Source organism: Heptranchias perlo, chromosome 9, assembly GCF_035084215.1.
Source record: "Heptranchias perlo isolate sHepPer1 chromosome 9, sHepPer1.hap1, whole genome shotgun sequence".
Taxonomy (NCBI): Eukaryota; Metazoa; Chordata; class Chondrichthyes; order Hexanchiformes; family Hexanchidae; genus Heptranchias; species Heptranchias perlo.
This window is the reverse complement of record NC_090333.1, coordinates 82,567,254-82,592,521: the sequence shown is the minus strand read 5'-3', so window position 1 is coordinate 82,592,521 and position 25,268 is coordinate 82,567,254. Positions and strand designations below refer to the sequence as shown.

Below are 25,268 nucleotides of genomic sequence, written 5' to 3'. Positions count from 1 at the left end.
GGTTTGTGTCGAGGGTTTCCCTGTGTCGTGGGGTCCGGTTTGTGTCGAGGGTTTCCCTGTGTCGTGGGGTCCGGTTTGTGTCGAGGGTTTCGGTGTGTCGTGGGGTCCGGTTTGTGTCGAGGGTTTCGGTGTGTCGTGGGGTCCGGTTTGTGTCGAGGGTTTCCCTGTGTCGTGGGGTCCGGTTTGTGTCGAGGGTTTCCCTGTGTCGTGGGGTCCGGTTTGTGTCGAGGGTTTCCCTGTGTCGTGGGGTCCGGTTTGTGTCGAGGGTTTCCCCGTGTCGTGGGGTCCGGTTTGTGTCGAGGGTTTCCCTGTGTCGTGGGGTCCGGTTTGTGTCGAGGGTTTCGGTGTGTCCTGGGGTCCGGTTTGTGTCGAGGGTTTCCCTGTGTCGTGGGGTCCGGTTTGTGTCGAGGGTTTCCCTGTGTCCTGGGGTCCGGTTTGTGTCGAGGGTTTCCCTGTGTCGTGGGGTCCGGTTTGTGTCGAGGGTTTCCCTGTGTCCTGGGGTCCGGTTTGTGTCGAGGGTTTCCCCGTGTCGTGGGGTCCGGTTTGTGTCGAGGGTTTCCCTGTGTCGTGGGGTCCGGTTTGTGTCGAGGGTTTCGGTGTGTCGTGGGGTCCGGTTTGTGTCGAGGGTTTCCCTGTGTCGTGGGGTCCGGTTTGTGTCGAGGGTTTCCCTGTGTCGTGGGGTCCGGTTTGTGTCGAGGGTTTCCCCGTGTCGTGGGGTCCGGTTTGTGTCGAGGGTTTCGGTGTGTCGTGGGGTCCGGTTTGTGTCGAGGGTTTCCCTGTGTCGTGGGGTCCGGTTTGTGTCGAGGGTTTCCCTGTGTCGTGGGGTCCGGTTTGTGTCGAGGGTTTCGGTGTGTCGTGGGGTCCGGTTTGTGTCGAGGGTTTCCCTGTGTCGTGGGGTCCGGTTTGTGTCGAGGGTTTCGGTGTGTCGTGGGGTCCGGTTTGTGTCGAGGGTTTCGGTGTGTCGTGGGGTCCGGTTTGTGTCGAGGGTTTCGGTGTGTCGTGGGGTCCGGTTTGTGTCGAGGGTTTCCCTGTGTCGTGGGGTCCGGTTTGTGTCGAGGGTTTCCCTGTGTCGTGGGGTCCGGTTTGTGTCGAGAGTTTCCCTGTGTCGTGGGGTCCGGTTTGTGTCGAGGGTTTCCCTGTGTCCTGGGGTCCGGTTTGTGTCGAGGGTCTCCCTGTGTCGTGGGGTCCGGTTTGTGTCGAGGGTTTCGGTGTGTCGTGGGGTCCGGTTTGTGTCGAGGGTTTCGGTGTGTCGTGGGGTCCGGTTTGTGTCGAGGGTTTCCCTGTGTCGTGGGGTCCGGTTTGTGTCGAGGGTTTCCCTGTGTCGTGGGGTCCGGTTTGTGTCGAGGGTTTCCCTGTGTCGTGGGGTCCGGTTTGTGTCGAGGGTTTCCCCGTGTCGTGGGGTCCGGTTTGTGTCGAGGGTTTCCCCGTGTCGTGGGGTCCGGTTTGTGTCGAGGGTTTCCCTGTGTCGTGGGGTCCGGTTTGTGTTGAGGGTTTCCCTGTGTCGTGGGGTCCGGTTTGTGTCGAGGGTTTCCCTGTGTCGTGGGGTCCGGTTTGTGTCGAGGGGTCCGGTTTGTGTCGAGGGGTCCGGTTTGTGTCGAGGGGTCCGGTTTGTGTCGAGGGGTCTGGTTTGTGTCGAGGGGTCCGGTTTGTGTCGAGGGGTCCGGTTTGTGTCGAGGGGTCCGGTTTGTGTCGAGGGGTCCGGTTTGTGTCGAGGGGTCCGGTTTGTGTCGAGGGGTCCGGTTTGTGTCGAGGGGTCCGGTTTGTGTCGAGGGGTCCGGTTTGTGTCGAGGGGTCCGGTTTGTGTCGAGGGGTCCGGTTTGTGTCGAGGGGTCCGGTTTGTGTCGAGGGGTCCGGTTTGTGTCGAGGGGTCCGGTTTGTGTCGTGGGGTCCGGTTTGTGTCGAGGGTTTCCCTGTGTCGTGGGGTCCGGTTTGTGTCGAGGGTTTCCCTGTGTCGTGGGGTCCGGTTTGTGTCGAGGGTTTCGGTGTGTCGTGGGGTCCGGTTTGTGTCGAGGGTTTCGGTGTGTCGTGGGGTCCGGTTTGTGTCGAGGGTTTCCCTGTGTCGTGGGGTCCGGTTTGTGTCGAGGGTTTCCCTGTGTCGTGGGGTCCGGTTTGTGTCGAGGGTTTCCCTGTGTCGTGGGGTCCGGTTTGTGTCGAGGGTTTCGGTGTGTCGTGGGGTCCGGTTTGTGTCGAGGGTTTCGGTGTGTCGTGGGGTCCGGTTTGTGTCGAGGGTTTCCCTGTGTCGAGGGGTCCGGTTTGTGTCGAGGGTTTCCCTGTGTCGAGGGGTCCGGTTTGTGTCGAGGGTTTCCCTGTGTCGTGGGGTCCGGTTTGTGTCGAGGGTTTCGGTGTGTCGTGGGGTCCGGTTTGTGTCGAGGGTTTCCCTGTGTCGTGGGGTCCGGTTTGTGTCGAGGGGTCCGGTTTGTGTCGTGGGGTCCGGTTTGTGTCGAGGGTTTCCCCGTGTCGTGGGGTCCGGTTTGTGTCGAGGGTTTCCCCGTGTCGTGGGGTCCGGTTTGTGTCGAGGGTTTCCCCGTGTCGTGGGGTCCGGTTTGTGTCGAGGGTTTCGGTGTGTCGTGGGGTCCGGTTTGTGTCGAGGGTTTCGGTGTGTCGTGGGGTCCGGTTTGTGTCGAGGGTTTCCCTGTGTCGTGGGGTCCGGTTTGTGTCGAGGGTTTCCCTGTGTCGAGGGTTTCCCTGTGTCGAGGTGTCCGGTTTGTGTCGAGGGGTCCGGTTTGTGTCGAGGGTTTCGGTGTGTCGTGGGGTCCGGTTTGTGTCGAGGGTTTCGGTGTGTCGTGGGGTCCGGTTTGTGTCGAGGGTTTCCCTGTGTCGAGGGGTCCGGTTTGTGTCGAGGGTTTCCCTGTGTCGAGGGGTCCGGTTTGTGTCGAGGGTTTCCCTGTGTCGAGGGTTTCGCTGTGTCGAGGGGTCCGGTTTGTGTCGAGGGTTTCCCTGTGTCGAGGGGTCCGGTTTGTGTCGAGGGTTTCCCCGTGTCGTGGGGTCCGGTTTGTGTCGAGGGTTTCCCCGTGTCGTGGGGTCCGGTTTGTGTCGAGGGTTTCGGTGTGTCGTGGGGTCCGGTTTGTGTCGAGGGTTTCGGTGTGTCGAGGGGTCCGGTTTGTGTCGAGGGTTTCGGTGTGTCGTGGGGTCCGGTTTGTGTCGAGGGTTTCCCTGTGTCGTGGGGTCCGGTTTGTGTCGAGGGTTTCCCTGTGTCGTGGGGTCCGGTTTGTGTCGAGGGTTTCCCTGTGTCGAGGGGTCCGGTTTGTGTCGAGGGTTTCGGTGTGTCGTGGGGTCCGGTTTGTGTCGAGGGTTTCGGTGTGTCGTGGGGTCCGGTTTGTGTCGAGGGTTTCCCTGTGTCGAGGGGTCCGGTTTGTGTCGAGGGTTTCCCTGTGTCGAGGGGTCCGGTTTGTGTCGAGGGTTTCCCTGTGTCGAGGGGTCCGGTTTGTGTCGAGGGTTTCCCCGTGTCGTGGGGTCCGGTTTGTGTCGAGGGTTTCCCCGTGTCGTGGGGTCCGGTTTGTGTCGAGGGTTTCCCTGTGTCGTGGGGTCCGGTTTGTGTCGAGGGTTTCGGTGTGTCGTGGGGTCCGGTTTGTGTCGAGGGTTTCGGTGTGTCGTGGGGTCCGGTTTGTGTCGAGGGTTTCGGTGTGTCGTGGGGTCCAGTTTGTGTCGAGGGTTTCCCTGTGTCGAGGGGTCCGGTTTGTGTCGAGGGTTTCCCTGTGTCGTGGGGTCCGGTTTGTGTCGAGGGTTTCGGTGTGTCGTGGGGTCCGGTTTGTGTCGAGGGTTTCCCTGTGTCGTGGGGTCCGGTTTGTGTCGAGGGTTTCGGTGTGTCGAGGGGTCCGGTTTGTGTCGTGGGGTCCGGTTTGTGTCGAGGGTTTCCCTGTGTCGTGGGGTCCGGTTTGTGTCGAGGGTTTCCCTGTGTCGTGGGGTCCGGTTTGTGTCGAGGGTTTCCCTGTGTCGTGGGGTCCGGTTTGTGTCGAGGGTTTCGGTGTGTCGAGGGGTCCGGTTTGTGTCGAGGGTTTCCCTGTGTCCTGGGGTCCAGTTTGTGTCGAGGGTTTCCCTGTGTCGAGGGGTCCGGTTTGTGTCGAGGGTTTCCCTGTGTCGTGGGGTCCGGTTTGTGTCGAGGGTTTCGGTGTGTCGTGGGGTCCGGTTTGTGTCGAGGGTTTCCCTGTGTCGTGGGGTCCGGTTTGTGTCGAGGGTTTCGGTGTGTCGAGGGTTTCGGTGTGTCGAGGGTTTCGGTGTGTCGAGGGGTCCGGTTTGTGTCGTGGGGTCCGGTTTGTGTCGAGGGTTTCCCTGTGTCGTGGGGTCCGGTTTGTGTCGAGGGTTTCCCTGTGTCGTGGGGTCCGGTTTGTGTCGAGGGTTTCCCTGTGTCGTGGGGTCCGGTTTGTGTCGAGGGTTTCCCTGTGTCGAGGGGTCCGGTTTGTGTCGAGGGTTTCCCTGTGTCGTGGGGTCCGGTTTGTGTCGAGGGTTTCCCTGTGTCGTGGGGTCCGGTTTGTGTCGAGGGTTTCCCTGTGTCGTGGGGTCCGGTTTGTGTCGAGGGTTTCCCTGTGTCGTGGGGTCCGGTTTGTGTCGAGGGTTTCCCTGTGTCCTGGGGTCCGGTTTGTGTCGAGGGTTTCCCTGTGTCGTGGGGTCCGGTTTGTGTCGAGGGTTTCCCTGTGTCGTGGGGTCCGGTTTGTGTCGAGGGTTTCCCTGTGTCGTGGGGTCCGGTTTGTGTCGAGGGTTTCGGTGTGTCGTGGGGTCCGGTTTGTGTCGAGGGTTTCCCTGTGTCGTGGGGTCCGGTTTGTGTCGAGGGTTTCCCTGTGTCGTGGGGTCCGGTTTGTGTCGAGGGTTTCGGTGTGTCGTGGGGTCCGGTTTGTGTCGAGGGTTTCCCTGTGTCCTGGGGTCCGGTTTGTGTCGAGGGTTTCCCTGTGTCGTGGGGTCCGGTTTGTGTCGAGGGTTTCCCTGTGTCGAGGGGTCCGGTTTGTGTCGAGGGTTTCCCTGTGTCGTGGGGTCCGGTTTGTGTCGAGGGTTTCCCTGTGTCGAGGGGTCCGGTTTGTGTCGAGGGTTTCCCTGTGTCGTGGGGTCCGGTTTGTGTCGAGGGTTTCGGTGTGTCGTGGGGTCCGGTTTGTGTCGAGGGTTTCGGTGTGTCGTGGGGTCCGGTTTGTGTCGAGGGTTTCCCTGTGTCGTGGGGTCCGGTTTGTGTCGAGGGTTTCCCTGTGTCGTGGGGTCCGGTTTGTGTCGAGGGTTTCCCTGTGTCGTGGGGTCCGGTTTGTGTCGAGGGTTTCGGTGTGTCGTGGGGTCCGGTTTGTGTCGAGGGTTTCGGTGTGTCGTGGGGTCCGGTTTGTGTCGAGGGTTTCCCTGTGTCGTGGGGTCCGGTTTGTGTCGAGGGTTTCCCTGTGTCGTGGGGTCCGGTTTGTGTCGAGGGTTTCCCTGTGTCGTGGGGTCCGGTTTGTGTCGAGGGTTTCCCCGTGTCGTGGGGTCCGGTTTGTGTCGAGGGTTTCCCTGTGTCGTGGGGTCCGGTTTGTGTCGAGGGTTTCGGTGTGTCCTGGGGTCCGGTTTGTGTCGAGGGTTTCCCTGTGTCGTGGGGTCCGGTTTGTGTCGAGGGTTTCCCTGTGTCCTGGGGTCCGGTTTGTGTCGAGGGTTTCCCTGTGTCGTGGGGTCCGGTTTGTGTCGAGGGTTTCCCTGTGTCCTGGGGTCCGGTTTGTGTCGAGGGTTTCCCCGTGTCGTGGGGTCCGGTTTGTGTCGAGGGTTTCCCTGTGTCGTGGGGTCCGGTTTGTGTCGAGGGTTTCGGTGTGTCGTGGGGTCCGGTTTGTGTCGAGGGTTTCCCTGTGTCGTGGGGTCCGGTTTGTGTCGAGGGTTTCCCTGTGTCGTGGGGTCCGGTTTGTGTCGAGGGTTTCCCCGTGTCGTGGGGTCCGGTTTGTGTCGAGGGTTTCGGTGTGTCGTGGGGTCCGGTTTGTGTCGAGGGTTTCCCTGTGTCGTGGGGTCCGGTTTGTGTCGAGGGTTTCCCTGTGTCGTGGGGTCCGGTTTGTGTCGAGGGTTTCGGTGTGTCGTGGGGTCCGGTTTGTGTCGAGGGTTTCCCTGTGTCGTGGGGTCCGGTTTGTGTCGAGGGTTTCGGTGTGTCGTGGGGTCCGGTTTGTGTCGAGGGTTTCGGTGTGTCGTGGGGTCCGGTTTGTGTCGAGGGTTTCGGTGTGTCGTGGGGTCCGGTTTGTGTCGAGGGTTTCCCTGTGTCGTGGGGTCCGGTTTGTGTCGAGGGTTTCCCTGTGTCGTGGGGTCCGGTTTGTGTCGAGAGTTTCCCTGTGTCGTGGGGTCCGGTTTGTGTCGAGGGTTTCCCTGTGTCCTGGGGTCCGGTTTGTGTCGAGGGTCTCCCTGTGTCGTGGGGTCCGGTTTGTGTCGAGGGTTTCGGTGTGTCGTGGGGTCCGGTTTGTGTCGAGGGTTTCGGTGTGTCGTGGGGTCCGGTTTGTGTCGAGGGTTTCCCTGTGTCGTGGGGTCCGGTTTGTGTCGAGGGTTTCCCTGTGTCGTGGGGTCCGGTTTGTGTCGAGGGTTTCCCTGTGTCGTGGGGTCCGGTTTGTGTCGAGGGTTTCCCCGTGTCGTGGGGTCCGGTTTGTGTCGAGGGTTTCCCCGTGTCGTGGGGTCCGGTTTGTGTCGAGGGTTTCCCTGTGTCGTGGGGTCCGGTTTGTGTCGAGGGTTTCGGTGTGTCGTGGGGTCCGGTTTGTGTCGAGGGTTTCCCCGTGTCGTGGGGTCCGGTTTGTGTCGAGGGTTTCGGTGTGTCGTGGGGTCCGGTTTGTGTCGAGGGTTTCGGTGTGTCGTGGGGTCCGGTTTGTGTCGAGGGTTTCCCTGTGTCCTGGGGTCCGGTTTGTGTCGAGGGTTTCCCCGTGTCGTGGGGTCCGGTTTGTGTCGAGGGTTTCGGTGTGTCGTGGGGTCCGGTTTGTGTCGAGGGTCTCCCTGTGTCGTGGGGTCCGGTTTGTGTCGAGGGTTTCCCTGTGTCGTGGGGTCCGGTTTGTGTCGAGGGTTTCCCTGTGTCGTGGGGTCCGGTTTGTGTCGAGGGTTTCGGTGTGTCGTGGGGTCCGGTTTGTGTCGAGGGTTTCCCTGTGTCCTGGGGTCCGGTTTGTGTCGAGGGTTTCGGTGTGTCGTGGGGTCCGGTTTGTGTCGAGGGTCTCCCTGTGTCGTGGGGTCCGGTTTGTGTCGAGGGTTTCCCTGTGTCGTGGGGTCCGGTTTGTGTCGAGGGTTTCCCCATGTCGTGGGGTCCGGTTTGTGTCGAGGGTTTCCCTGTGTCGTGGGGTCCGGTTTGTGTCGAGGGTTTCCCTGTGTCGTGGGGTCCGGTTTGTGTCGAGGGTTTCCCTGTGTCGTGGGGTCCGGTTTGTGTCGAGCCAAGTCTGGGACACATGACTCAGTGAGTGGACCTGACCTGGGTTGGTGTTAAGCTGCCAGTGAGAATTCTCATCTCACAGCCGCCGTGTGTCACACAGTGACTCACTGCCACGGGCTCTGCCGACACTCTGCCCCTTTACCAGCCGCGACAGACCTCTCCCACTGTACAAAATGCTCCCCCTGCTGGCCGGCAGAGAGCAGCCGGTCACCGAGACCCTGCCGCTCGGTCACATCACCGTTTCTCACGACACGCAGTACACGAGTTCCTTCATGTTGGGGCTGGAGCTCATCGGAACGTACCAAGCTCGTGCATCCAGGTCTGTGGGTGCACTGGGAGGGACCTGCCCCACCAACACTTGGGCATGTCGGGACAGGAGGAGGCCATTCAGCCCCTCGAGACTGTTCCCCACTCAGTTGGAGTTAAGTTATGAAAACAGGTTGCATGGACTCGGCTTGTATTCCCTTGAGTTTTGGAGATTAAGGGGTGATCTCATAGAGGTATTTAAGATGATTGAAGGATTTGATAGGGTAGATAGAGAGAAACGATTTCCTGTGGTGGGGGAGTCCAGAACAAGGGGGCATAACCTTAAAATTAGAGCCAGGCCGTTCAGGGGTGATGTCAGGAAGCACTTCTTCACACAAAGGGGAGTGGGAATCTGGAACTCTCTCCCCCAAAAAGCTGTTAAGGCTGGGGGGTCAATTGAAAATATCAAAACTGAGATTGGTAGATCTTTGTTAGGGGTCGATGGAGTAAAGGTACACATCAGCCCTGATCTCGTTGAATGGAGAAACAGGCTCGAGGGGCTGAATGGCCTCCTCCTGTTCCTGTGACATCTTCAAAAAGCGCTTGACTGTCTGTAAAGTGCTTTGGAACGTCCATCAATACAAGTCCTTTCTTTCTTTCTCTTTTCCAGTTTACTGCCAGAACTTTGCTCCGAACTTCAAGGAGAGTGAGATGAATGCCATCGCTGCAGACATGTGCACCAACGCCCGCAGGGTAGTCCGCAAGCACTGGATCCCCAAGCTCAAGCTGATGCTGGCCGAGGGAGACGGTGTCTACCGCTCGGTCATCGCAGACGTGGCGGGCAGCGGTTTGCCGGAAGGGGCGTCCGGGAGCCAGGAGACGGAGATGCCGGGCACCGGGAACCGACACGACGCTGGCGGGATGAGGGTCGGTGCTGCCGGACACAGATACGAGACGGGTTTCCCGGAGGGTCTGGACGACTCCGGGAACGGGATCGTGGAGGCTCCGAACTAATGGACACGTGCTGTGTAGGACATAGGGAGTCCGTCATGTGCTGGGGTTTGGTCTCGGCCTGTTTCAATTGGGGGGCGTTAGTGGTGACTTGGACTGAGAACTGGGTAGCCAGCGTGTGTGGGGTAGGGGGGGAGGGGGAAATCGCACCGCGCCCAATAATTAACCCTTTCACTGCTGGGCACCCGTATACTGGTTTGGATTTGGTGCTAAAGAAAAGGAACTTGCATTTATATCGTGCCTTCCAGGACCTCAGGACGTCCCAAAGCACTTTACAGCCAATGGAGTACTTTAAGTGTAGTCATTATTTAATGTAGGGAATGCGGCAGCAATTTGCGCACAGCAAGATCCCACAAACAGCGATGAGATAATGACCAGATAATCTGTTTTAGTGATGTTGTTTGAGGGATAAACCTTGTCCAGGACACCTGGAGAACTCCCCTGCTCTTCTTCAAACAGTGCAATGGGATCTTTTACATCCACCTGAGAGGGCAGACGGGGCCTCGGTTTAACGTCTCATCCGAAAGACGGCACCTCCAACAGTGCAGCACTCTCTCAGTACTGCACTGGGAGTGTCAGCCTGGATTATGTGCTCAAGTCTCTGGAGTGGGGCTCGAACCCACGACCTTCTGACTCAGAGGCGAGAGTGCTGCCCACTGAATCACGGCTGACACTATTACAGGCCTGGTAATGCTTTAAAGGACCCGGGAACACACTGCCCTGCTGGTTTCTGCTGTGATCACTAATATAGGAGAGTTCAAGGTGTGTTCGCAGACCCGGGGAGAAAGCCCGCCCGGGGATCCGAGATATCAGCCAAGCGCATCCGTATAAACTCAATCCCACTCTTTAAAAAAAGAAAAGAATAATGTACAATAAGCAGATCCGAGGAGGAATGGCCGTCCAGCTCTCCACTGGAACTGATGAGCAGCCCCCTTGCCCCGTCCCTTTCTGCTCCGCCAGCACTGTTCGGCGTCCGTGTCTCGCTCCACGGAGCGAGTTCGCTGTTCAGCGCCCGCGCTAAAGGAAACATTCGAAACCTTCACGTGAAGAGTAAAGAGTGGTTCAATCAAATCAGGTGTAATGTGGTGTAATGCTTCTCCCCCCATTACAGACATAGAATTACATCGAATGTACAGCACTGAAACAGGCCATTCGGCTCAACTGGTCTAAGCCAGTGTTTATGCTCCACACGAACCTTCTCCCTCCCTACTTCATCTCACCCTATCACCATAATCCTTCTATTCCTTTCTCCCTCATGCACTTATCTAGCATCCCCTCAAATGCATCTGTGCTCATCGCCTCAACCACTCCATGTGGTTGCGAGTTCCACATTCTCACTGTAGGAACATAGGAACAGGAGGAGGTCATTTCGCCCCTCGAGCCTGTTCCTCCGTTCATTGAGATCATGGCTGATCTGTGACCTCACTCCACATACCCCCCATAGCCCCATATCCCTTAATACCTTTGGTTAACAAAAATCTATCAATCTCATGTTTAAAATTAACAATTGAGCTAGCATCAACTGTCGTTTGCGGAAGAGAGTTCCAAACTTCTACCACCCTTTGCGTGTAGAAGTGTTTCCAAACTTCACTCCTGAAAGTCCTGGCTCTAATTTTTAGGCCATGTCCCCGAGTCCTAGATTCCCCAATCAGTGGAAATAGTTTCTCTCCATCTACCCTATCAGTTCCCCTTAATATCTTGAAAACTTCAATCAAATCACCCTTTAATCTCTGAATTCCAGGGAATACAACCCTAGTTTGTGTAATCTCTCCTCGTAATTTAACCCTTGAAGTCCAGGTATCATTCTATTAAATCTACGCTGCACTCCCTCCAAGGCCAATATATCCTTCCTAAGGTGCGGTGCCCAGAACTGAACACAGTATTCCAGGTGTGGTCTAACCAGGGTTTTGTATAGTGTAGCATAACTTCTACCCCCTTGTATTCTAGTCCTCGAGATATAAAGGCCAGCATTCCATTATCCTTTTTGATTATTTTCTGTACCTGTCCATGACATTTTAATGATCTATGTACATGGACCCCTAAGTCTCTTTGGACATCCACTGTTTTGAGCTTTTCACCATTTATAAAGTACTCTGATCTACCCTTTTTAGGTCCAAAGTGGATGACTTCACACTTGCCTACATTGAAATCCATTTGCCGCAGTTTTGCCCATTCACTTAATCTATTAATATCTCTCTCTAATTTTATGCTTCCATCTACACTGCTCACAATGCTGCCTATCTTTGCATCATCGGCAAATTTGGATACGTGGCTCTCTATCCCATCATCTAAGTCGTTAATAAATACAGTGAATAACTGAGGCCCCAACACAGATCCCATATAAAAACATCCACTCTGAATAAAGACATTTCTCCTGGATTCCCTATTGGATTTATTATCTTATATTTATGGCCTCTAGATCCTAGATATTGTGTCAATTAAGCATCTTGTGGGCCTGTAAGTGTTTAATTGGTAACACTGAGAGCTTGAGACATGTGTTTAACTTTCCTTTGCTCTGGACATTTTTTAAAAAGTATTTCACAACTTGTCTTATTAAAATTGGATTGTCCAACCGAAGTGATGAGGAAGGGAGGGAGGGAGAGGGAGAGAGAGACAAAGACCGACCACAGAGGGTGGTTTCCCAGGGAGGCCCCACTGGGTTTCTATTGTAGATATATTTCTGGGGTTTGGTGTCTCAGACTGTGTTGATGAGGCCCCTCACTCTCTGTGTGCCTTTAACTGCCCAATATCTAGATATTTTGTAACGAGCCCAGGGATCAAACATAAAACCCCGTCACTGTATTTTGCCCGCCGCTGTCACATTGCTGATCCTCGACTTCACAACAATAATAACTTTCATTCATATAGCGCCTTTAACGTAGTAAAATGTCCAAAGGCGCTTCATTGGAGGGTAATCAGACAAAAATTGACAGCAGTAGAAGTAAACGCTTCACTGGACCGTGGTATTAGGCTATAACCTGCTCATCCGATCAATAAACAGATAGGTGAACAGAAGCAAGGACACATTACAGATTTACAGTCAGTGCTAGCTTAGCTATCTGTCCTTTTATTTGTTCATTCTGGGGATTTATTGGCCATCCATAGTTGTCCTTGAGAAGGTGGGAAGTTGATGGTGAGCTGCCTTCAATTGCTGCAGTTCGTGTGATGAAGGGTTAGGGTTAGGTACAGTACTGTTAGATGGGGAGTTTCAGGATTTTGACCTATATTTTCCTTGGAAGATGGAAAATAACAGTCACATTGGCAGCACCAAACTGGTAGCAGTATAAATCGGATCAGACACAAGGACCCGGAATATGAACCTTAAAGTGGCAGTTTCTGTGTCCCTCCGTGACCTCTCTCTGTCTCTCCCCTCTGTCTGTGTCTGTGTGTGTGTGTGTCCGTCTCTCTCTCTTTCCCCCCCCCACCGTGTGTGTCCGCCTGTCTCTCTCTCCCTCTGTGTGTGTGTGTGTGTGTGTATGTGTGTCTCTCTCTCTCTCCTCCCCCCCCCCCCACCTGTGTGTCTCTCTCTCTTCATATCTCTCTATTTCTCGCCCCCTTTGTGTGTCCGTCTGTGTCTCTCTCCCTCTGTCTGTGTGTGTGTGTGTGTGTCTCTCTCCCCCCCCCCCCCCCCCCCCGTGTGTGTGTCTCTCTTCCCCCCCCCCCCCCCCCCCCGTGTGTGTCTCTCTCTCTTTAGATCTCTCTATTTCTCTTCCCCCTTTGTGTGTCCGTCTGTGTCTCTCTCTCTCTCCCCCCGCCCCCCCCCCCTGTGTGTCTTTCTGTGTCTCTGTCTGTCTCTCTCTCTCTCTTTCCCCCTCTGTCTGTCTGTCTCTCTCTATCTCCCTCTTTCTCTCTCCCTGTGTATATGTTTGTGTGTGTGTGTGTGTTTGTCTCTCATCACTTCGGGTGGACTATCCAATTTTAATAAGACAAGTTATGAAATAGTTTTTTAAAAATGGCCAAGACAAAGGAAAATTAAACACATGACTCAAGCTCAAAGAGCTGCCAATTAAACACGTACACAAACAAGCTCACACATGCTTTTATTTGAATTAACACAGTGTCTATAATCTTTGCCCTACTGCAGCCTCTGGCTTCACAACAAACCTGTGCCCCACCCCACCAACCTGGGGGCTCAGTGCAGGATGAGAATCCAGTGCCAATCGGGTGGGGTGGGGGGGTTCCCAGTATCAGGCGTGCATCTTGCTCCAACGTCAGTGGGGCTTCCAGAGCGGGTCCTGTATGCTGTGCTAGGTTTCTGAGTGAATGGGAGGTAGTTACAGCCCAGTTATGATTGTCCAAACAACACTTGTATTTACACAGTGTGTTTTCGCGTCGTAAAGTCTCAGTGCTTCACACGGTGATGTACGGGGCACAGCAGCACTGCTCCCAAGAGTCGTGTAAGTATCGGGCTGATTCAAAAACACCAAACTCTGGTGTCACTGTCACATCGGACATGTTTCTAGACGGGCGTTCCGCCGGCCCTGCGCCCCCTCGCAGGCGCTAGACGGGCGTTCCGCCGGCCCTGCGCCCCCTCGCAGGCGCTAGACGGGCGTTCCGCTGGCCCAGCGCCCCTCGCAGGCGCTAGACGGGCGTTCCGCCGGCCCTGCGCCCCCTCGCAGGCGCTGAAGCAGACGCTCATTTTGCTGACTGAAATATACATTAGCACCCTGAGGCAATGAAATGAAATGATTTTTCCTCCTCATCTCAGCTTCTGAGCTTATGATAGGCAGCTTGGTCCTCTCCCCGAGGGTCCACTCCCCGCGGGTCCTCTCCCCGAGGGTCCACTCCCCGCGGGTCCTCTCCCCGAGGGTCCACTCCCCGCGGGTCCTCTCCCCGAGGGCACTCTCCCCGCGGGTCCACTCCCCGAGGGCCCTCTCCCCGCGGGTCCACTCCCAGAGGGCCCTCTCCCCGAGGGCCCTCTCCCCGAGGGCCCTCTCCCCGAGGGCCCTCTCCCCGAGGGCCCTCTCCCCGAGGGCCCTCTCCCCGAGGGTCCTCTCCCCGAGGGCCCTCTCCCCGAGGGTCCTCTCCCCGAGGGTCCTCTCCCCGAGGGTCCTCTCCCCGAGGGTCCTCTCCCCGAGGGTCCTCTCCCCGAGGGTCCTCTCCCCGCGGGTCCTCTCCCCGCGGGTCCTCTCCCCGAGGGCCCTCTCCCCGCGGGTCCTCTCCCCGAGGGCCCTCTCCCCGCGGGTCCTCTCCCCGAGGGCCCTCTCCCCGCGGGTCCTCTCCCCGAGGGCCCTCTCCCCGCGGGTCCTCTCCCCGAGGGTCCACTCCCCGAGGGTCCTCTCCCCGCGGGTCCTCTCCCCGCGGGTCCTCTCCCCGAGGGCCCACTCCCCGAGGGCCCTCTCCCCGCGGGCCCACTCCCCGAGGGCCCTCTCCCCGAGGGTCCTCTATGGAACACGTTGAGTATTTGAACATTTGGCCGCTGCTGTTGAGTTTGACATTGGGCTTCAAACCAGCCTGTGTTATTGAAAGCAAAGGTGAACTGTGGGGGGTGGGTCGGGTGGAGAGGGGAGGGGGTGGTGATGATGTCCCCATTGGTTCATATCAGAAACGTGAGCAGATTTAGCCAGCTCCTCCCAGCCCCTGGCAGAGGGCAGATAATTAGAAACCAGCTCAGTCGCCCCTCCCTGCAAAGAGGTAAAATTATACTTGCATTTATCGAACAGCTTATCAGAAAAGTAGGACTTACTTTTGGAAGGTGATTGCTAAAAGTCAGTCAACACGTTTCACTTTTGGGGAGGGTGTAACTAACAAAGTGGAACTGTGTACTGATTCTTGGAAATCAAAATGGAACAGGCTAGTGTAGTGCTGAGGGAGACTGCATTGTTGGATGTACCACCATACCGAGGCCCTGCCTGCCTGTACAAGTGGGTGATAAAGGTCCCATGGCCCCATTCAAAGAGCAGCAGGGATTTCACCCAGTGTCCTGGCCCACATTCCTCCCTCAATCAACACAACTGTAAATGGGATCTTGCTTGCTCAATGATGACAGTAATTCATTGTATGTAAAGCACTTTAGAGATATGAGACACGTGATAAGGCGCCATATAAATGCAAGTCTGACAAATTAACAGGTGTGTAATGCCTTCTGAAATGGAGCAAATGAGGAACTTATTTTGGGGATCTTCCTGATAAATAAGCCACCATATGATTGCTGGCCAGGCCCATGGTTCTGATCCTGTTTCTCACCACCCCTCCAGTCTGAATGTCACTGACCAAGCTCTTGGGTCTGTTCCTGTCCCCTTCTCCCTGTCTGAAATATTGACAAACAATTAAATATGTTGGCTCCAAGGCATCTGTAACCCAACCTGGCACCATGGTAACTCCAGCTAAAATGGAAAAATAACTCTCAATGTTTGCAGGAGGAGTAGAACAGGCAGAGGTGGGAATGATGTAAGATTGGCGCTTGCTTGGCATGGAGCGAGTTGGCATTATCCGACGAAGGCAGCTCAACTCAGGAACACTGCACTACTTCGGGCAATCCTCCTCCAACACCACAGGTACCACTGGACGTTGAAACACACCCAGCAATCTGAACGGACACACCCGCCTTGCAGTTTGAAATGCTTCTGCAGCCTGCGTTGCACATGGACCGTATATTGGACTTCGGGCAAGAAACTGTGTCTGTGGCGAATCGGAATGGCTTTTGCTCCCTGTCTACGTGGATGGGCGGCCAGCAGTGATAATGTGCTTGTGTTTTGGCAATTAGGAATGTAAAGTGTATTTTGAACCTTGATTTCTTATGAACATGGACAACTTTGGGCTTCTGCCGTTTGGAAGGCTCTTCACTTTCCCCTTGAGTGTTGAACGGTTGGCTGTGAGTCATGCAGCGCGAGAGGGCCCCCTTTTTATACAGCCGCACTGGGGTGTGCGTGTCACTCCGATGGACCCTTTGAATCTTGTACCGGTTTCCAGTGGCCTTACTGACACACAATGGGACACCAGCCCGTTTAAAGACGGGTCCTGGTCTGCAACGAAACAACCCGATATTTGTTTGTGTGATACTGTATCTCGCGGTGCTCCCATTGGTGTTTGTTGTATGTATCATTTTAAACAAATAACATGTATAAATACAAATCCAGCTCGAGAATCCCTCATTAGCACCGTCCCTCACACTAGAAGCTTTTGCTGCACATTTCCATGTGAGGTTTCACATAACATTCATGGGTTGTGTTTTCAATGGCGTCGCCCTATAGCATTACTCATGAGCTGCCTCTGATGTCTTTATCTGGTGTGGTGGAGGAGGAAATCACAAGCTGTAGGGGATTCTCGGCACCCAGCTCTACTTACACCCCCGCCCCTCCCCTCCGGCCAAAAATATGTTAATAGGTTTCAGCAGGAGGAGGGGGCGGGGGGGGGGGGGGTCCGTGCCCTGTGCTTGGGGTGTGCAAAAGATCAACCTGGATTCCTGCTCACTGTCCACTGATTCTTGTAAACAATTTTACAACACCAAGTTATAGTTCAGCAATTTTATTTTAAATTCACAAGCTTTCGGAGGCTTCCTCCTTCCTCAGGTGAACGTTTGTTGGAAACGTTCCAACAAACGTTCACCTGAGGAAGGAGGAAGCCTCCGAAAGCTTGTGAATTTAAAATAAAATTGCTGGACTATAACTTGGTGTTGTAAAATTGTTTACAATTGTCAACCCCAGTCCATCACCGGCATCTCCACATCATGGCTACCACTGATTCTTGCTAAGAAGGGGACTTTGGACGAGAACAGGATTGTTTCTGGTCGTCATTTCTTACAGGGGCAATGGGACTGGGTGCTTAGGTTCTGTGGGTCCGATTGCCAAGGCTCAACTATATATAGTTCACAGGCTGTAGTTTTCATTCGTTCTTGGGATGTGGGCGTCACTGCCAAAGTCAGCGTTTATTGCCCATCCCTAGTTGATCTGATAGGGTCTTCCTGGGCTGCTTCAAGAGGGCAGTTAAGAGTCCATCATATTAGTGTGAGACTGGAGTCACATACGGGCCCAGATCGGGTAAGGACGGCAGGTTTCCTTCCCTAAAGGACATTAGTGAACCAGGTGCGTTTTTAACAACAATCCGACAGCTTCATGGTCACTTTCACTGTATTTCCAGATTTTGAAAAAAAGTTGAATTCAAATTCTCAAATGGGCCTGGTGGGATTTGAACTCACGTTCTCTGGGTGATTAGTCCAGGCCTCTAGGATTACGAGTTCAGTAACATACCCACTACACTACCATACCCATAGTTGGACACCTCAGAATCTATTGAATGCGAGCATAAAAGAGGATATATTGTTGACTAATAAATGGTTGAATGCTCACTGCGCGATATTACCTCATACCCACACTGTGGTTTCCTGGAGACTGATATTCACATCTCTGCAATCACACGGACACACAAAGAATGGGCAGCTTAGGTTTGTGTGCAGCCACCAATCTGTGAGTGAAGCTCCGACCCCACATAGTGTGGGTAAGACGTACACCCAGCCAGAGAAATGGACATCTGACCGTTCAAGATGCTGCTGAGACAGCTGCACAGTCCCTTTCCTGCTGCACAATGGTGTCTATGGACAGTCATCTTTCCTCACCAGAGGTTTAACGTAGCAAGTGACCATCTCAAAAAAGAAAGAATATGGCACCTTTCACAACCTTAGGACACCTTAAAGCACTTTACAGACAATGAAGTACTTTTTTGTAATGTAGGAAACGCGGCAGCTAATTTGCACACTGCAAGATCCCACAAACAGCAATGAGATAATGACTAGATAATCTGTTGTAGTGATCTTAGTTAAGGGATAAATATTGGCACAGGACACTAGGGAGAACTCCCACTCTTCTTTGAAATAGTGCCGAGGGTTCTTTAAATCCACCTGAGAGGGCAGACGGAGCCTCATCCGAAAGACGGCACCTCCAACAGTGCAGTACTCCCTCAGTACAACACTGGGAGTGTCAGCCTGGATTATGGGCTCAAGTCTCTGGAGTGGGAGTTGAACCCACAACCTTCTGACTCAGAGGCAAGAGTGTAAGCCACTGAGGGAGGAGTGGCGGGTGAGGAGACATGAGAACCATTTACAATGGGGACTGAAAGAACCTGTTTTCATAATGAAAACTGATCGTTACCTGGAATGGTCATCTGGAGTCATTCAGTCAAATGCTGCAGTAGGGGATGGTATGATGGATGAGCTAAATCAGCAAATGGATTTCCTCATCTGTACCTGCCATCATGGATTTAATGATGAACAGCAGATCACATCAGTCAGCTGGCCCATGAGTGACCAATAATCTAGAAGTAGAAGAACTTGTATTTCTATCGTGCCTTTCACCACCTCAGGATGTCCCAAACGCTTCACAGCCAATTGAAGTGAACACTTTTGAAGTGTTGTCATTAGTGTAATATAGAAAACGCGGCAGTTAATTTTCCCTCAGCAAGATCCCACAAATAGCAACGTGATAATGACCAGACAATCTTTTTAGGTGATGATTGAGTGATAAATATTGGTCAGAACACCGGGGAAAACTGCCCTGCACTTCTTCAAATAATGCCATGGGATCTTTTACCTCCAACTGAGAGGGCAGACGGGCCTCGGTTTAATGTCTCATCCAAAAGAGGGAAAAACCTACCAGCCCCAAGGGGAGAGAGTCTGAAAGGGCAGCACATCGATTGCATCTTCAAAGAACTATAATTGTGTCTCAAGGTGAATAAATTACTCTTTATCTTTATCATACTTTGAATACCATGGGTATTCCAATCAAGATTAATTCTCTTTCCCCCTTCGCCAAGGAGACTGAATCACCTCATTATAAAATGCGATGGGCTGATCAGGGTTTGCGTGAACATCTCGGAGATCCTAGATCAAAATCACAAGATGCTACACTGAAATTTAGCCAAATGTCTCAAGACATTCAGCTTTTTTTAATGGCCATCATCTACGAAAACCAACATCGATATCCTGGTATAACCAACGGAGGCCAGATGCTTGAAGAGGCTGGAGCAGGTCATACAGAATTTAATAAGAATCACAGGCTTGGATTAGAGGCCTGGTGAGGGTGGGAAATTGTTATGTGGAGCCTTTTGTCGAAATTAAGATATTTTGGAATTCAAGCAATTCCTTTGAAATGAAATGTAAAGAGCAAGGAAGGCTGCATATGTGATGTAGGTAGAGCAGGGATTGCTGTATATCTGAGGTAGGTAGAACAGAGATTGCTGTATATCTGATGAAGGTAGAGCAGAGATTGCTGTATATCTGAGGTAGGTAGAGCAGAGGTTGCTGTATATCTGATGAAGGTAGAGCAGAGATTGCTGTATATCTGAGGTAGGTAGAACAGAGATTGCTGTATATCTGATGAAGGTAGAGCAGAGATTGCTGTATATCTGAGGTAGGTAGAGCAGAGGTTGCTGTATATCTGATGAAGGTAGAGCAGAGATTGCTGTATATCTGAGGTAGGTAGAACAGAGATTGCTGTATATCTGATGAAGGTAGAGCAGAGATTGCTGTATATCTGAGGTAGGTAGAGCAGAGGTTGCTGTATATCTGATGTAGGTAGAGCGGAGATTGCTGTATATCTGATGAAGGTAGAGCAGAGATTGCTGTATATCTGATGTAGGTAGAGCAGAGATTGCTGTATATCTGATGTAGGTAGAGCAGAGATTGCTGTATATCTGATGAAGGTAGAGCAGAGATTGCTGTATATCTGATGTAGGTAGAGCAGAGATTGCTGTATATCTGATGAAGGTGGAGAGCAGAGATTGATGTATATCTGATAAAGGTAGAGCAGAGATTGCTGTATATCTGATGCAGGTAGATCAGAGATTGCTGTATATCTGATGTAGGTAGAGCAGAGATTGCTGTATATCTGATGAAGGTAGAGCAGAGATTGCTGTATATCTGATGTAGGTAGAGCAGAGATTGATGTATATCTGATGAAGGTGGAGAGCAGAGATTGATGTATATCTGATAAAGGTAGAGCAGAGATTGCTGTATATCTGATGAAGGTAGAGCAGAGATTGCTGTATATCTGATGAAGGTAGAGCAGAGATTGCTGTATATCTGATGTAGGTAGAGCAGAGATTGCTGTATATCTGATGAAGGTGGAGAGCAGAGATTGATGTATATCTGATAAAGGTAGAGCAGAGATTGCTGTATATCTGATGCAGGTAGATCAGAGATTGCTGTATATCTGATGTAGGTAGAGCAGAGATTGCTGTATATCTGATGAAGGTAGAGACAGAGATTGCTGTATATCTGATGTAGGTAGAGCAGAGATTGCTGTATATCTGATGAAGGTGGAGAGCAGAGATTGATGTATATCTGATGAAGGTGGAGAGCAGGGATTGATGTATATCTGATAAAGGTAGAGCAGAGATTGCGGTATATCTGATGCAGGTAGATCAGAGATTGCTGTATATCTGATGAAGGTAGATCAGAGATTGCTGTATATCTGATGAAGGTGACGATCCGGATTCTTTCCCCTCAGTCTGGTTCAGTAAAAACTGAAGTTGAATATATTTTAAAGTTCATCACAACTTTAATAGCAGGGTTCTTAGTCTGCAGCATTGATTTGGACTCCTGATAGAGTCCCTCTATGCTGGCAGAGCAAGAACAAAAACATACAGAAATCCACACGTTTTTATACAAATCAATAGGGTTGGAACATACTTAACGAGGGTCAACACCAATCATAAGCCGGGCGTAGGTTGCCATGCGAGGTTACATTATTTCCGGCCAATCATAGATAATCATGTGCTGATCATGTTGCTGTTAGACATCAAAGGGGATACTTCCTCACCTTCCAACCTGGAATGTTCTTCCCTGTTCCTTCTGTTCCTTATCTCCCAACCTGGAATGTCTTTCAACTTTGGCTAAGCTCGTTACCTATATTGATCTGCCATAAACATGGAGACATTCAGACCAGTCCTTGAATCACATCAAAGACTCTACATTGATAAGACCATGCAAACCTGCTGACTATGCAAACATATGGCCCAGCAGGAGGCCAGGCCACCTGTACCAATCTCAGTTACTAACTAATTAACCCTTTCTAACCATTTTGCATTCTGCTTCTTTGCCACGTAGGCATTTTAATATTTTACTGAAAACTGACCACGTAGGGATTCTCATTCCCCCCTTTTATCATTTAATGATAACCAATTATTACGGTGCTCACTGGTTCTGCAGGTTCTGCAGCGCAGCAACATTTAAGTAAGCAATAAACTATAAGAATCATAACAATGAATATGACTAGCCCTTGAACTAGAGAAGTCCCAATAGAACACAGACATGTTTCATCAATACACCTTTGTACTCTTATCTGTTCTCAGGAACAGACTCCTTCTAAACATCTCTCATGTAAGCTGCGAATGTCCTTGGTCAGCTAAACCTATTCATGTTAGTTTGAAAAGGCTAACATAGTCAAATATCCTATGGTGCTTTATATTTTGTTTCCAGCCTAACTAGACTGAATGGTACCTTTCAGACCATTTTACACCTGTGAATTGGTGCCCTCCCCATTATATCCCTTAATCCAAATTCTCCCTACAATATCCCGTTAGATGCTGTACCTCATCTTAACCAGGTTCCCTTCGTGTTGGCCACCAGTCCGGGTGGAAGAGAGGCAGAGCATCTGATAATCCTATCAAACTATAATTGTCTTCCCTTTTACATGCACCTTACCCCAGTGGGTGCTACTCCCGGTACCATTAAGATGTTTTCTTAGTTGAAATCACAGAGACAATGGGGACATTCTCACCCAGGCTTTGTTTTACTATCTTTGCCAAACCCTTCATCCTCTGCTTACATTTATTACATGCAATGAAAATCAAGAAGCACATTACAACAAACTGCACTACGACTAATACATATGAAATTAATCTAATCCAAGGATGGATCTGTATATTCAGTCCCAAATTCCAGAGGTCATTTCACCAGGTGGTGACTTTAATTTGGTCAATGTCATGCTTAATGTTGTTATTGTCCTGTTGTAGGTTATAATAAACCTTCTGGGAGAGGTGTATCTCCATTCGCAATGCTTTCAAGTATTTAGGCAACAGGGGTGTCAGATACCCAAATGTGTCCTGATATGCTTTTAAGTCCTTTCTGACATTCTCAGAAACTTGTACGGTGGTGAGGTTATGCCGGTGTATCTCTACCAGTTCCTCGGGTCCAATCCGAACCAGGGCTTCAGGAATGGAGAATTCTGGACTTAAAATATCACAAGTTAGATTGGCATATTTAAACGTTTTAAAATTAGTTGTAACACAATATTCGCCCTCTCCGGCATATACCACTTAAGTGGGTTTTAGATCCGCCTCTAGGGCCTCCATGGTACAGTTAATATCCCGATTGGTACCGGTATTATTAAACCCACACTGTGCTTCTGGGCTGTGTCCAACACTATGTGGACACACAGTGACAGCATGTCTAGTAACACATCCCTTTAATTTTGTTCCAGCCAATCAGCTTAAATCTACGTCCTCTAGTTCTTGAACCCTCTGCGAGGGGAAACAGGTACTTCCTGTCTACTCTATCTGGGCCCCTCATAATCTTGTAATTTTGTATCCATCGTGCGGATATCTTCTAAATATTGTTTCTCCCAATTTTATTGTTAACTGATGGGAACCTAACCCTGAATTTTGGAAATCCAAATTACTGTGTCCCTCTTTACTTTAATTTCAGCCCTTTTGATTGATACCAGTGTTTCCTGACTGTTTCATTAATTAGTTGGTTTCTCTATGGACCATGTGTCAGTGCCTTGTTTAAAAGGATTTCTCACTCGCCTGGACCACATTAACCATTTTCCTGTTGTGCTGTTGTCAAGTAACTGAGCCTGTCTGAGACTCATTCTTCAATGTATCTTCTTCATGTATCTCCGCATACTAGCAGCATCTCATAGGAATGAGCTTAGTGTTCTTGGATATTAACTTTCTGCTGGCCAGTCTCTTCATTCTCATGGTATTTCCGAACATTTTCCATGGCACACATCATATGTCCTGTAGGATTCAGTCCTGTAAAAGCAACTGGTTTGTTTAAAGAGTGGTTGCAATAGCTCACCAGGCCATAGGCCTTTGTAATCATGTTCTTCATCCTGATCTCCGTTTCAGATGATGGCAACATACATTTGTATCTTTTATGTCCACTGTAGCCATTCTTAGGTTTTCAGGTTATCTTATCAAAAAGATCAGGGGTGTCTAGAGTGCTTATCTCCCCCTGCATGGTCCCGATGTCAGGGTAGTGGCCAGGCTATTGAGTGTAGTTTTCTCATTATTCATTATAGGCAAGGACACAAATATCTCCACGAGAAAGCTATCAATTTACTATTCTCAACTACACTTTCCTGACTTCCACTAGATTGTATATTTATGCCAGATTGATTTTTTTATCATGCCCAATTCAATGACTTTAGAGAAATTCCCATATCTCCCCACCTCGAGCACTCTGTCTCGGAAGACAACAAATAGGTTAAAACAAAACAAATCAAAATGTTTTCAAAAGAAGAGAATCAGGTTGATATCACCACGCTGTGACATTTGGTATCCGCTGATGTCTGCAGCTAAAGTCTTAAATCTTTAACACCACTGGATCGTTTCCTGCACCAAATTTCTCCAGCAAAGGTTGCACTGTAACTTTGTAACTACTCTTGGTAATCCTGCACCATCAACACTCACGTGGTCCCAAAAAAAACCAGGGTCACCTGTTTTAAAAGAAACACAGAAAATCCATTGCGGCTCTTCTTGAGAGCCCAAGTGATTAATTTGTCAAATCTTCATTTATTATTTATTTATCCAAAGGAATAATCCCTATACCCGAAACAAATTCAGAAAACAAAACAGGAGAGAGAAATTGCCTAGTTCCACTCTCGCTCTCTCTCTGAAGCACGCAGCCTGTCTGAAATAAACACTGTCTCTCCCACATACAGATGTACGCAAGGCTGCAGACTGGAATTTCTAACTCCAAGTCCTAATCTCTGTGTTTTCAAGATGTAACCACATTAAGCAGATATCATTAGCAGCCGCCTGCTAAGATATATTAATTTATTAATGGTTTGGGCATGTGTTTCTAGCACTGTAGCTATCCTTTGCAAATATATGGTCAGCATTTGATCCTCAGACAATTCCTTATCTGTATTTTCATTTATCTTTTAATATATCTTTAATGCGAGACCCTAAATCTCTGACATTTTGATCTAATGTTGTCAAATCAATGGTGTTAACAACTGAGGCAAAGGCAGTTGCTATATCACTTATCACAGATCTTTACGTCTCCATATTTGCCTATCTCTTTTTACGATGTCCACCTCCATTCCATGTGGCTCTTTGTTTTAACACTTGAGTTAGGAGGTGTTGATCTAATTGTTGAGTTTTCTTAGCATTCTCAATGCGAGTTATATAATTTGTCAGGGAAGGTCTCCCCTCTTTGGTCAGATCTTGTATTCTACTATTAATTTCAAATAAAATTGAATAGCCCCAGAACTTGTCAAAACTTCCTTATCATACTGTGGCAGGGTAAAACTGATAGGCGTTTAGTACCCTGTGTCAGTACATAGCTCAAGTAATGGACTTCCAATTGTCTAAGCTAAGCTTCCTTTTCATATGATTTGTTTTACATTCCTTTCTTATCAATTTTTCACTGTAGCGTGAAAACTTATATCTCAGTCAATTGTAGCCTTTGGCATTTCCGAGTGATTGGGACAATTTTACTAATATAACCTATACCAATTGTTACCTCATGTTCACCTGTGTAATGGTAAGCCTCAGACAGTTCTCAACCGACTGGGTCATTTCTATTTGTTTGAACTGCTCTTGGCATGACAGTCTGGCTTCTTGGGATGGAAGGGGTTAACATTAACTTGCTCTTGTGGTAGGAGTAACTTGATCCTTCTCCCTTTGAGATTAAGTTCCCACCTTCAAAATTTCTCTTCACACAGGTTTGACTGATTTTTTTACTTCTCACATTTGTGGATTGCTTTATACTATATTTTTTCACACTATTTTTTCACATACTTTTAGTGGATGTGATTATAATCAACGCTCCGAGCTGTTCCAGCTTTCCGACTTTTCCTATCACAATGATCCTGATAGTTTTTTTAATCTATCCCGTTAATTTTTAACCTCTTTTTAAACCACAGCCAATCACAAAATAAAAATTCAAAATGCAAATTTTTTGAAGATCCCATGTCTGGAATTTATCATGCCCACACTTTATAAGAACCAGAATTTAATAGGTCACTTAACCTCAATAACTCCAATTTTAATTCGGCAGTATTAGAATTAAACACACGACAAGACAGATACATGACACAAAGGAAGAAAACACGTAAGACACAGTAAGAAGGGGGCGTGGCCCACAACACCGACAAAAAAAAACACTGATCAAGACAGGCTTTTTAAAGGGACAGTACACTTAAACAACAAAACCTTTCTTTTTCGGGTCTCTGTCTTTTAAACATTTGTCTAGTCACTTAATTCTATCCATATTTTTTTTTGACAGTACTGTCTCCAGAAAGCAATTAGTTCTTTGGCTGTGGTACCTCTGTTATTTTTCCAAATTAATTCCTGAGCCTTTTTGGCGACATCTAAGTTTTATCAATAGTTCCTGTTTATATCCAATCACCAGGAACTTAAACCCTGACTACCCTCAGTGATATTAACCACTGACCTACCGCTTACAAGTTATTCGCTCAGTGATATTCGACCACTGACCTCTTCCTGCTATTTCTGTGTATTCGCC

At 50.4% G+C, this 25,268-nt stretch overlaps 1 protein-coding gene across 1 annotated transcript in view; it reads left to right on the top strand.

Annotated features, from left to right (window-relative positions):
• LOC137325567 (nucleus accumbens-associated protein 1-like) overlaps positions 1-15,652 on the top strand; it is a 78,212-nt gene extending 62,560 nt beyond the window's left edge. The window contains exon 6 of the mRNA XM_067990821.1: positions 8,238-15,652. Coding sequence (XP_067846922.1) covers positions 8,238-8,581 — 344 coding nt within the window. The 3' untranslated portion in view covers positions 8,582-15,652. The remainder of the gene's footprint in view (positions 1-8,237) is intronic.
• Positions 15,653-25,268: the final 9,616 nt, after the last annotated feature.